At 25.2% G+C, this 12,488-nt stretch overlaps 1 protein-coding gene across 4 annotated transcripts; it reads right to left on the reverse strand.

Annotated features, from left to right (window-relative positions):
* Positions 1-1,707: 1,707 nt before the first annotated feature.
* LOC129966708 (synaptophysin-like) lies at positions 1,708-12,377 on the reverse strand. 4 transcript variants are annotated; one of them, XM_056081230.1, is made up of 6 exons: positions 11,806-11,987; positions 9,638-9,703; positions 8,984-9,108; positions 6,568-6,760; positions 4,872-5,057; positions 1,708-3,775 (listed from the first exon to the last, which is right to left on the reverse strand). In XM_056081230.1, the coding sequence occupies exons 1-6, from the start codon at positions 11,887-11,889 to the stop codon at positions 3,638-3,640; spliced, it is 792 nt and encodes a 263-aa protein (XP_055937205.1). In that variant the 5' UTR covers positions 11,890-11,987; the 3' UTR covers positions 1,708-3,637. The 4 variants fall into 4 exon arrangements, with proteins under 4 accessions (XP_055937205.1, XP_055937206.1, XP_055937207.1 ...); XM_056081231.1 differs by lacking the exon at positions 11,806-11,987 and adding an exon at positions 12,241-12,377 and having other exon boundaries at positions 1,709-3,775; XM_056081232.1 differs by lacking the exon at positions 11,806-11,987 and adding an exon at positions 12,150-12,227 and having other exon boundaries at positions 1,709-3,775.
* Positions 12,378-12,488: the final 111 nt, after the last annotated feature.

The raw sequence follows: 12,488 nt of genomic DNA on the forward strand, positions 1-12,488 counted from the left end.
CATGATACATGCATTTTAATTTTAATTTTCAGACACTCCTATAGAAGAATTGGTATAAAAAGGTAAACCGCTTCAAAAATTTAATTTCTGAATAATTAAATAATAAAATCTAAAGTATATTTATATTGAGAAAAACACACTGCACAAGGAAAGAGAGAGAGAGAGAGAGAGAGAGAAAAAAAAAAAAAAAGAGCTACAAGGATTACATTTTATATGTATATATATATGAACGTATTTCAGCAGATGCGTGGCTGAGAAGACACTTTTGAATTTTTAACTTCGATTTATTCCATCCTGGGAGGCATAATTTATGTACAAGAATAAGTGGTAAGTCATATAACTGATTCTCCGACCCGCCCGAAAGCACACGAATAAAGAAAACTGAATAACCGGACCACCACTACAGCAACATCGGCGAAAACTGTGGTCGAGTCCTAAAGGCCATCACCGTCCATGATACAACCCTTCCAGTAGGAAGTACGTCCTGTCATCGATAGGAGGAGCCAGATCCCCCACCTATTTATGTACCTTCCAGGATGACGAGATCTGACCACCATACGGGAAGCATTTCATCCTCTTTTCGAGGTGCACCCGGGGGGGGGGGGATAAGTGATAAGAAATACGTCAGTCTATATTGCGACACAAAAGAAAAAAAAAACCCTCCTTCAATGATTTTGATAGAAATTTCTATGACACGCTTCTATTTAGGATAGGGAAATTTAGGTATCTTTAAAAGAAGGTAGCAAACATTAAGGATTTTTATCTCTTCACTCACAGCCTGAGAACCTGTTTATTTCAGTTGTTTTACAGAATATGTGTAGCATTAATTAAATAATAATTAAAAAAAGAATTGGATTTTAAATACATTTTTAAATGAAGTTAATATAGACTAAATTAAGATAAAAAATAGGAAATTAATTAGAATTTAAATTAGATTAAGAGATATCATTACATATATACATGAAATATAGCACTATCTTGGTCCTAACTGCTTTCATAAGCGTTACAAGACAATATAATCCCATTGCTGAGTACACGTTTTTTTCTTTTATAAATCCCAACAAAATATTTTTACAATTTTGTTAAACAATCCATTCTCACTTTTGAGATGAAATTTTATTTCATTAAGATCATGCAATTAAATATAGTTCTTGATTAAACTAAATAATAATCTATTTTATGTTAATGTAAATGAATGTTTCCAAACTTGAATCGGTTGCAAAATTTCAGAATACTTGGCACATAATTAAACTGTAATCTGAAAAAAAAAAAAAAAAAATTCTAGTTAAAACTTTCAAATCAAAACAGGTTGCATTAGTTTTAAAATCTGAAACACTCTTCTCATTTAATTAATAAAATAAAATGTTTAAAACTACAATATTATATATTGTCAAAATAGACTTCATTTCACTTCAATCAGAGCATTCATCTTTTTAAATTCAACTTCACTCTTATCTCACCAACAAATTCAAATTTGCAAACACTATATCATGAGTATATGAAATTTATATTTTCAACTTTGGAATTTTTATATGGTAAAACTAATGTTTTTCTTGTATATATATATATATATATAAATGATTCTCTTACACATGAAAAAAAGCTGTAACATTTTTATTAATTACCCAACATTTCATCCTCTTTTAGGAGTTAATTATAATCTAAAAGAAAGGAAAACAACCTCAGTTATTTCTTTGAATTCATTTAATTAACAATAAGTAGATTATTTTGCATACAAATTTAGATACTGTTTTATTTATAATAAGGCAAAAAACCCACATAAAATAATTTTACTTTCATAGACACAATTGAGAAATGTAACTATTGTTTATTTTCAAACAAGGATAGAAAACAATCCTTCAGTGCATTAAGGGAAGGTATAAAATCAGTACAAAGGAAACAAATAATGGCAGTGCTGATAAATTAACAAAAAAAGCTAATTAACATATATCAAACATTTATTAGTATATAACAAAATACTTAGTTGCAAGGAAGGAATTTAAGCTCTTATGACAAAAGTTATTTCATACAACAAAATCATATTATATGTGTAATAATGTGTATAAGTAATATTTATGGCAGAATAAAATAAAAAAAAAAAGATGGTAAATTTTATTATATGAATTCTGATTTTTTTCCTCCATTCAAAAGAATTCTGAATCAATTTGAAAAATCATTAAAATCTAAAATGCAATTGGGATGATAACATCTCTTTAAATAAGATTTTCCAAAACATTAAATTTTTGACTTCAGTAATAAGAATATTGTAAATAAGCAAACAAAAGAAAATCAAAACTTAAATTATGACATAACAAAAAAGACACTTATTTACAATTGAAATTTGAAATTAAAGAGAAGTACAACACATATATAAATAGAAAAAAAATAACTACATTAATTTGTACAATTTGATAATGAATTGTTTTGAAACAATAGACAAATGCAGGATGTGTAATTAACAAAGCAAGAATATGGCAACATTAAACTAAGTAATACACAAACTATTTACAGTCAGCTAAACAATGACTACATAGCTGTCTTAGTATTACTTTGAGCTCTTGAATATAAAGATTTAAATCAATAATAAAACATTAAAACAAAATTAAGTACAATAAAGATAAGTTTTAAAACTTTTTGCTGTAAAATAATACTTAAGTACCATCACCAAATATAATAAGCATACATAAAATTGATAAAGCTATAATATATCACTTGTGCAATTTGTTAGACTAGTGCAAATATAATAACACACACTTACTGGTGTAATTATGATTGGGTTATGAGGTAGTAAAAAAAAAAGGTTTTTAATAAATGTGATTTTATAATATAAAAGAAAACACATAAATATAGGCTACAACTAATGATTTAGGATGGCAGCAAGAAAATTATTACTGTTCAATTGCTCATTCCTTCATTTTTTTTTTATATATTCTAAATTCTAATCTTGCCTTAAATATAAAAGTTAAAAATAAATGTTACCAAATTACACTTTTATTAATTCCGTTTATACAGCAGATTGAAACTATATTTATTAATATAAAAGTATACAAATGTATTTTAAAAAGAAAGCTTACCAAGCATATCTTGCATTCCTAATTTTTTTTTCATATAGTATATCAAAGTTTTAAAATAATTTGTATATTTTCATTTCTTAATGAAAGACATGCACAGATAAAATCCTTCAATACATATTCTTCATCAAGTATAGATTAAAAATTCTATAAAAGCATTCACAAAAATAAATCAATGGTGCATACATTTGTAACAATCAATAGATGTGACATTATTTCACCTAATATCTTTAATAAGAAAATAATTCTATAATCGTTTTGCCACTTAAAACTATAAATCAGAAAAATCTAAGAAAAATGGCAAATGTTTTGACACAATGTAATCACAACAAAATACCATATTCACAGAAATAATCAACGAAAACAGAAAGTGTCAACAATGAAATTAGCTTAAATCCTTCTGACAAAATGAACTGTAATGGAAAAAAAAAAAATCAATGAAGAATGAATGAATAGATTTCAGTGAAAAGAAATAATTAGTGTATATAGCCAAGATTGTATTTTCAAATTCTGAAAGAAAAAAAATCGCTGATCAATTAATGCCTCAAGTGTATGCATTTGAAAAGTTACACTCTTCCAACACCACTTTTAGTAGCCTGGCTCTGAGGAGGCTGAGAAGGAACTTCAGATGAATGGAATACTGTTTCTTTGTACACAAACCATAAACTACTGGTCCACAGCAAAAAGTTTGCAAAGCCAAGTATCTAATAAAAACAGTTTTTTAAAACAAATTTATTAGCATACTAAAAAGGAAATTTTTAAAATTATTTTCTTCTCTTTTCAGTTATAATATATAATAAATTATAAATATTACAAAATCTGTAAATCAATATTTTCAAAAATTTACAATAATGTTACTTACAGGAATTAAAATTATTCAATTAACTGGTAATTAAGTTCTGGAAATATCAAAAGAGCATACTGTCATAGTGAAAATACAAAAAGTGCTAAAATTTCAAAACTTTTAGGAAAGTTTTAAGTTAGGAAGTTTGAGGCATTCTCAGATATCATACAATATGCTTTGCTGAAAATTGAAGAGGAGATCTGTCTATTCAACTAAGTTTAATAGAATTTCCTAATTAAAAAAAAAAAAAAAAAAAAAAAAAAAAAAAAAAAACTGTGTGCTACTGCAGTACAGATAACATTAGAAATTTGTGATGTTTTTATAGTTCAAATTATCAAAATAACACAATTTCTTTTTAAAGAACACAGTGCTTTTTATAACTATAATTTTCAAAGAGATATAATTAAAACTTTTGTGTAAAAGGTAAGATATCGAATATTTCACATTGAAATAAAATTTTGAATAATTAATAATAGACATATTTTCTATTTTCAAACATATAATTTCAGAAACATCAAGTACCGTTACAAAAATAATTTCAGGAAAAATATTTAGGAAACTTGTTAGAGAAGAAAACAAAGTATACAAAATAAATCTATTAATTAATTCTTATGAGGGAACAAATACAGAAAATTTATGCTTTGAACAAAAATTTTTGCTTGGGTTTAATTTTAGGCTTAAAGAATATACACATATATTCATTCTATTAATTATATATTAATCTGACTTATTTATTCAATTATTTGATGGTTGTGACTTTTATTTAGACTTTAATATAAGCAAATGTTTTACTTTACATCTATGTTATGTAAACATCAAATTTTTACATAATGATTTAATTATTTTAAATAATTTTTTCATTATTATTTTCAATATATAAGATTTTATATATAATATAAAAATTTAACTGCACATCTCCTACATATTGCATAGAAAAAAAACAAAAACAGTCTTACCAAGGACCCATTGAGCACCCCATATGATCCATCTTCAACAGTCTGACAGGTATTTTTCTTACAAATGGAGAAAAAGGTGAAAAGCGTATCTGGATGAATATAGTATTTGAGATCAGTAACCCCTTGAGCCCATGCGCTTGAACCTGCCATCCAAAATACTGACAAAACAGCAGTAATTCCCAAATCCTGAAAAAGATGAATTAGGATTAGCAAATTTGATTTAAAAGTAGACTTAATAGAAATTTTGGCATTAATCATTACATAAAATCCCTATAACTTAGCCATAGCTTTATATGCCATCATATAGGGAATTTAAATTATATTCAAGTTCTCCCTTTCAAACAATGACACAAAGCTGCTATACGTTAAAAGATTCATAACTTTATTGTAATGATTATGTTATTAAATATTCCATTAAAAGTTTTAAATATTGTAAAGTTTTAAAAATTTAATCTTTTATGATTTAAACACAAAATTTCTTCATTTTAATTTATACAGTCCAATAATATAGTTACTTTAAAATAAAAAATATATATGCTATTTGATAACAGCAATTCAATAATTCATGATTAATACATGTATTTTCAATTATTCAGTTCTGACAAAAAAAAAAAAAAAAAAAAAAAAAAATTGAGAAAGAAGGGGGGGGGGGGAGCCAATTAAGCTCAAAGTAAAGGAAAATATGGGGCAAGTTTCATAAAACAGAAAGAAACTATAAACTGAAAGCAACACTTGGTCAATTCGAGAAACTGCAGTATGTTTCATTATTTTTTTTTAACATAAATTATGAACTATAAAAAACTTGAATATTCTTTGATATATATATATATATTTTAGAAAAAAAAATATTTTTTTTTTCTTGTTAAATACTTATATTTTACTACTCTGTGAAAAATATGAAGTATTTTCATTAAACAAGTATTTATTTTAAATACTAGTTAATGGTAATTTATATGAGATCAGTTAAAAAAACTCATATAAACTTACTGAAATAAATAATAAAGTCAACCAAAATTTAAAAAGTTGATCTACAAAGTCAAATGCTTTGCAAGGGGTGACAAACAGCTATTGATGGGTGGAACATTTTTATTTCATCTTTTTCAATATCAATAACTGATAAAGAAATAAAAGTTTTGAGAACTAATTTTTTTAACATTCATTGAATTTGCTTTTTTTTCCATCACCTACATTGTTTTTTTTTAAAGGCAAATTTTTATTCAAAAACCATTTTCTAGCTCTGCACATAGAAAAGAATTTCAATTGAAAAGGCATAAATATAAAATTGTTAAGATCTTCTAATTAAATTTAAATGTTACTGTATTTTTTTAAATATTTTAACATCTATTAAAACAAAGGAGTTTATTAAAAAAAACTTTAAAAGACACAGTCTTGCAGCTCCTTAGAGGGTTAATTACCTCCTCCACCCATTTCACAATGGTTTACAAACAGCAAAAAAGGTACAAAACCAATATCAACTGATTAAAAAGAGGTACATAAAAGAATATGAAAAATTCCTAATATCTAATAGAGGATTAATCTATTGTTTTGATGACAACTGCACAAAAATAGTAATACTCAAATTCTTTTGGTTGATTTTAGATGGTACTGTAATAAATTCAATATTAGCACAAAACTATATGCTTACAGGGGGAAAAAAAGTAAGATATATTGTTATATTTATTAAAATGATACAAACCACAACAGGTAATTTGGTGTTATCAGTATATGCCTGATGGAGGAAGATGTATACAATCATTATCCCAATTGTATACAGAAATGAAAGAACTCCGGTTGCCACAAAAAATTTAGCAGCACTTGAGTAATTGATGGGAAGGACCATTTTTACCAAATCTTGGGAACAGTCATCAGGAATATGCAACACAGCATTTCTAATAATAGGAAGAAAGAGAATATTAGAAAAAAGCAGACACATGGTTAAAAATTTCATTAAGGAATCAAGTTAGAAAATAAAATATAACTAATTAATAAAGAATTTAAATTCCAACATAATACAAAATAAAATCCCCAATATTTTATATTGTCTTATCTATTCTTGAATCGTTCAACAGCCTTTGCATTATTTATAAAAGTAAGAATTATTTAAACAAAATCAAGTTTATTTCAAAATTTTGATACATTTTATACACAAAATTCATACATATTTACAACTAAATTTAATAGAAGCGATACTAAATAAGATGAACTTGCGTAATTATGTGCGCAAATAATAATAAAAAAAAAATAAAAAAATCAAATTTTTTGCATACATTTCAGTATAAAAGATCTTTAAGAATACATATCTCTAAGGTTAGGAAGGAGAATGGGTGTTGAGATTTTACTTTTTTTTTTTTTTTTTTTTTTTTTGTCAAACTTCTAAAAAATTATTCCACAAGCATTAGCTTAATATATTTTAGAATTAAAAGAAAGTTAGCTCAATAATTGCATCAATTTTATTACTGTACTTTTTTCCTCTGATTTTTAATTAATTTTTCAAACATAACTTTTATTAATTACATTTTTTTTTTGTATTATTAAAACCTGCAAGACTTACAAGTATATATATTTTGATTTGTCTTACATGCGTATAAAACACATATATACTGTAAGATGAATAACAAGTTTCTTGCATCACAAATATATTAATAATTACAAAAAATATACTTCCAGAATGTGAAAGTGTAAAAGGAATATATTAAATAAAGACAATTAAATGAGAAATTATATACAGAAATAAAAGAGCCACACTATGAATACAAAAATTACTAAATTCATCAGAAACAATTGATGAAAAGTTCAACTTCTTAAATAAAAATAAATTTTGTCAGGAATTTATAATGATAAATTTTTACATGATTTGTGAAATGCTTACCTTTCTGAAGACGTCAGATTAGAGAAGCACAAAGGAAATAATATAAAAAATTAATACAATCAATAGATGATCAGAGATTTTAATAAAAATGCATCCTAAAATTATTTACTTCCAAACTATAACAACTAAAATTAATAAATACAACATTTATTAAATATTAATTCATATAAGAAATGGAGTATTGTAAAAGCAATGGAATGTTATTTTTAATGATAATCATATAAACATGCACTTACAAAATTTTTTATAAATCAATACTAATTTTATACTTTAGATATAATAAAACAATATAAATTTCATTAGAAACTTATATTGTTTTATTTTCTTAACAGTGAATACAACGCATAAAGTAACATTTTCTGTATAGATAAAATTGAAGAAACCAATTTTAAATAAAGCATGTAATGGTGGAGAACTGTTAAGCAAAATATTTAAACATACCAGAATACGATAATGATTATTTAATATATCAATATATATGATGAAAACATATTCACCATATTTCATTAGGCTGAACGTTAAATTAATATTAACATGCAAAATAAACAAGATATACATTCCTAATGTGGTTAGTTAAAAAATAAACAAATTTGTTCTCTGTTATCATTGCATTAAGATATGAAACTACAAGCAGAGAGACATGAGCAGAAAAAAAAAAAAATATTATCAAAAAAATTCAAAAACTGTTCATTAATTAATGAGTAAAAAAAATAATCAAAGTACTGCTATGCGTTCCAGCTTGCAAAATTTTATTGATAAACATTTGAATTAAAAGATAAGAATATTAATGCATGTCTTTTTGCTAAAATGCAAAACAAAACAGGGTGGGGTGGGGGGAGAAATACTGAGATTGAATTCAACATATTTTTTGCATTCTGCACATTTCACATGCAAATAGATTAATAACTATTACAATTTATTTTCTAATGAATCAAATAAAAATGCAGGTATTTACATATTATTGCAATTTTAATATAAATTCAGAAACTTGTGCTAGACAATGAAATAAAATTTGGCAATTTATTCAATGATATAACAGTACACAAACCACAAATGAAGATGCATTGCAGATTTATGACCACGCAAATACCAATAAAATTTGGATAGTTATAATTTTTTCTTCTAGGTTTCCTAATTTCTTAAAAGTTTTGCTCAAAAAGGTGAAAAAACAAGAAATTAAAAAAAAGTTTTAAATATCATTCTATTTATTTTAGAGTATATAGATTTAAATACACTGACTTACGCAAAAGGATATCCAAAATTGTATGCAATTTTAATCTCGTTCTCTTTGGTATCTCCACACGTAATAGTAAATGCACATTCTGTTACAAAGCCAACAGTAGTTGAGAATGCCAAAATAGCCATTAGCTATAAGAGTTACGATTTTTAAAAATTATTATCAACATAAAAATATAAACAATTCAAAATCTGCAAAAGCTTGATTTAGATTACAAAAGATAAAAATAAATACTTTATTATAAAATGACTCATAATTATAACCTGCACTACTTATACCATTACAGAGTTTCTTAAACTAAGACACATGTACCACTCACTAATGGTAAAATTTTTCAAGTAAATTAAAAATTATGCAGAATAAAATCTTTATTACATATATTTTGGGTGCATATATTTCAAGGATGTATTTTTAATTTGTTATATATACATTTTATAAAGTTCAAGAGTCCCTTAATTATTATATAATTTATTAAAACATATAAATGAAAAAGATTCCTATATTTTAAGAATAGAAAGTAACAGAATTCTATTAAACAACAGTTTTAACTTACAAATTTCACAATTTGATATAATGACGAATAAATTTTGTAGCTTAAATTTTACTTTTTAAACAAGTGCATCTTTCGAATAAATAAATGAATGAAATAAAATTACATACACATTGGATAATCCTGATAAACCCTCGGGGTTCCTTGATAACTCGTAGGCTTATATCCATGATTGTCTATATAAAAATAAAACATAAGAAATTGAGCTTTGCCTATTTATTTATTTTCAATGCAACACCTTTACAAAGAATATATCAAGCAATGCAACAGTACATTAAGGGTAAATGAAATCTCAAAATAACCTTTAAAGATAAAAATTGATTTTTTAAAAAGTTTTCCTCCTTATTCAGGACATTTTTTATTCTTTGCTTTCTTTTATGGTCATGATCCATCTATATTATAAAATAGCAAAGTAAAGTTGTCTCTATCAGCTTAAAGGACAAATAGAGTAATTTTACAAAAAAAGCAAAGCACTTATAATTTAATAGTTCAGAAACTAAACCAGCATCTTTATTTGCTTTAAGGCAAATAAAAATGATTATAGCTATTAAAATTGTCTGGAAACATACAAAAGTAATATTTAAAATTTAAGAACATGCATTTCTTTTTTATGGAATTATTTACACAGCTATTGAATACAAAAACAGTATACTAACATTTCAAACAACAAATATTGACCAAATTATACACCAATCTAAGTTTGGCCTTATTATTTTTTTACATATTATTCAGTTCAGATTAATACCACTTAATTTAATATATCTAGAAGAGAACTGAAAATAATGGGCAAGCATGATAACTGCTACTGGTCAGTGATTTTTGGAACACCTGGATTGATTTTAGTCCAGTGTCTAAACATAGGCAGTCTCTAGTCAACAAGGTATAAGACTTTCAAGCAAATTGCCACAAAATTATATTTTAAATGCAAAAAAAAAAAAAAAAAAAAAAAAACTCAATCAACTTGATACAAGTTTGCAATTCACTGCTGAAATATACATTAATTCAACAATTTTTTGATAAAGCTGGAAGTACAACCTAAAGGTATATATAACTTACAACTGTGTTTTTTTAGTTGATGTTTTTTCAGCCATGCAATGCATTAATCTATAAGACCACAAATATCCAAAATAAACAGTCCCTGGTTAAGAGTCCATCTAGTTTCATATATATGATAAATTATCAAAACGAAAAAACAGGATATATTTGATGAATTTATTTAAAAGACTATATTATAATCCTGCCCTATTCATTAGAATCAATTATACACAACATATTAAATATTTAAGTTTTGATTATTTAATATAAAAACCAACATCATTAAATATAGGGATTTTAATAGAAAAAAAAAGTACTCTTTCCGTTTTCAAAATTTTTGAAGAGAAGATCTGTGGTTCTTTAAGACCACCAGCATGATTATCTATTCAAAATTCAAATCCTCCCTCATCAGCAAGGAATTCTTTTATCACTAATTTGATAAAATGAAATGAAGAATAACACACACTACATGGTGCTTGGAGATGTAACTGATAGGCATTTAAAGAAAAATAGAATCATAATGGTTTAGTGATATATCATATAAACTAATTCACAGAGGCAACAAAAGTGTACCTACAGCATTTGCTTGACACATGTTATGTACAAGATGATGTACTTTAATTTTTGCAATTGAAAAAAATGTCCCAAGTTGCAAAAATATCTGATGAGCAAATAGTTAATTACAACAAAAATGATTAAATTTTTTAAAAAAAAATTCATTTAAATATTCATAAGAATAAAGAGCTGATATTTAATTCCATTATTTTATTGAAAGAATATTAAAAAAATATATGCAACAAGAAAGCAGAACATTTTATTTCATTCAAATGATTATTTTATCAACATATAATTTTAAAAATCTGAAATTGAGCATATGTGAATTAATAATTTAAAACTTCAATATTGATGAAAAAATGCTTTACAAATTAAGCAAAATTAGACAAAAAAAAAAAAAAAAAAAAAAAAAAAGATACTGCAACCAACTTTAAAATATATTAAAATTTTTCTAGAAGATATCAAAATATTTCAAAAATATTTTAAGGAATTGTTTTTTAAGTATATATGAAAAAAAGCCAAAATTTCAGATACTTCTCAAAATAATTAACATAAAAAAAATTACACTTCACTTCACCCGTCGAAACTGCACTTGAAAGATTTCGGTGATTATAGTTTTACTTTTGCAAAGTAATTAATCACTTGCGAATTTAGAATAGCAACACACTGACACTTCTTAACAACTTACTCGCAATCGCACGCCGGTTTTTAAAGAATATCTATCGATACCAATTCGAACTACATCAAGTTCTTTCGAAACTTCGATTACCATAGCACTGAAGATTTTTCAAAGTTTCATTACAAAAGATAGAAAAATGTCTTCCAGTAGGTCATTCGTATCGTGAACGCTTCTGCTGAGAAGGACAAAAAGGAAGGGAAAAAAAATCCTTGGGTCTCAAAGAGATGTATGTCCTTACTCTATTTCTATTTGTGTGACTACGCATTCCCAAAAATAAAAATCCGGACCCAGCGTTAAAATAATAACCCTTTGAATCCTCGAATAATTTATTATTTTTTTTATTCAGTACTCACATGAAATAAAAAAGAAATGAAATTCTTGATAAGTAACAATAACAAATTCAAGCTATTTTATTTCAGTAAAAGAAAAATTGAAGTTCTTTACCTGAAGGCTATACGGTTATTTTGATAACAAACCACACCTCCCAGCAGCAAAAATGTTGCTCATTTTAATTATTTATTAACTGGATACCGAGAGTACTGCAGGCCAAGCCATTTCAACAATTTTATTTTAAAATCTTGATATAGACTGTCGTAAATAAACTAAAATATTCTTAAATTTCAAACTAAATCTTTTAGCTTTATAATAAATGCAGTAAATGTTTTGATAATTAAATTCAAAGAAATGCAAAT

The sequence above is a fragment of the Argiope bruennichi genome, chromosome 4 (genome assembly GCF_947563725.1).
Source record: "Argiope bruennichi chromosome 4, qqArgBrue1.1, whole genome shotgun sequence".
NCBI classification, from domain to species: domain Eukaryota; kingdom Metazoa; phylum Arthropoda; class Arachnida; order Araneae; family Araneidae; genus Argiope; species Argiope bruennichi.

What these genes read in the sequence shown, in the direction of transcription:
- LOC129966708 (XM_056081230.1), bottom strand. Translation starts at nt 11,889, where the DNA reads ATGGTAATCGAAGTTTCGAAAGAACTTGATGTAGTTCGAATTGGTATC. An exon ending in TTATCAGGATTATCCAATGT is followed by an intron (nt 9,109 to 9,637) that starts GTATGTAATTTT and finishes TAACTCTTATAG; the next exon opens with CTAATGGCTATTTTGGCATT. An exon ending in GGGTGCTCAATGGGTCCTTG is followed by an intron (nt 3,776 to 4,871) that starts GTAAGACTGTTT and finishes TGTTTTTATTAG; the next exon opens with ATACTTGGCTTTGCAAACTT.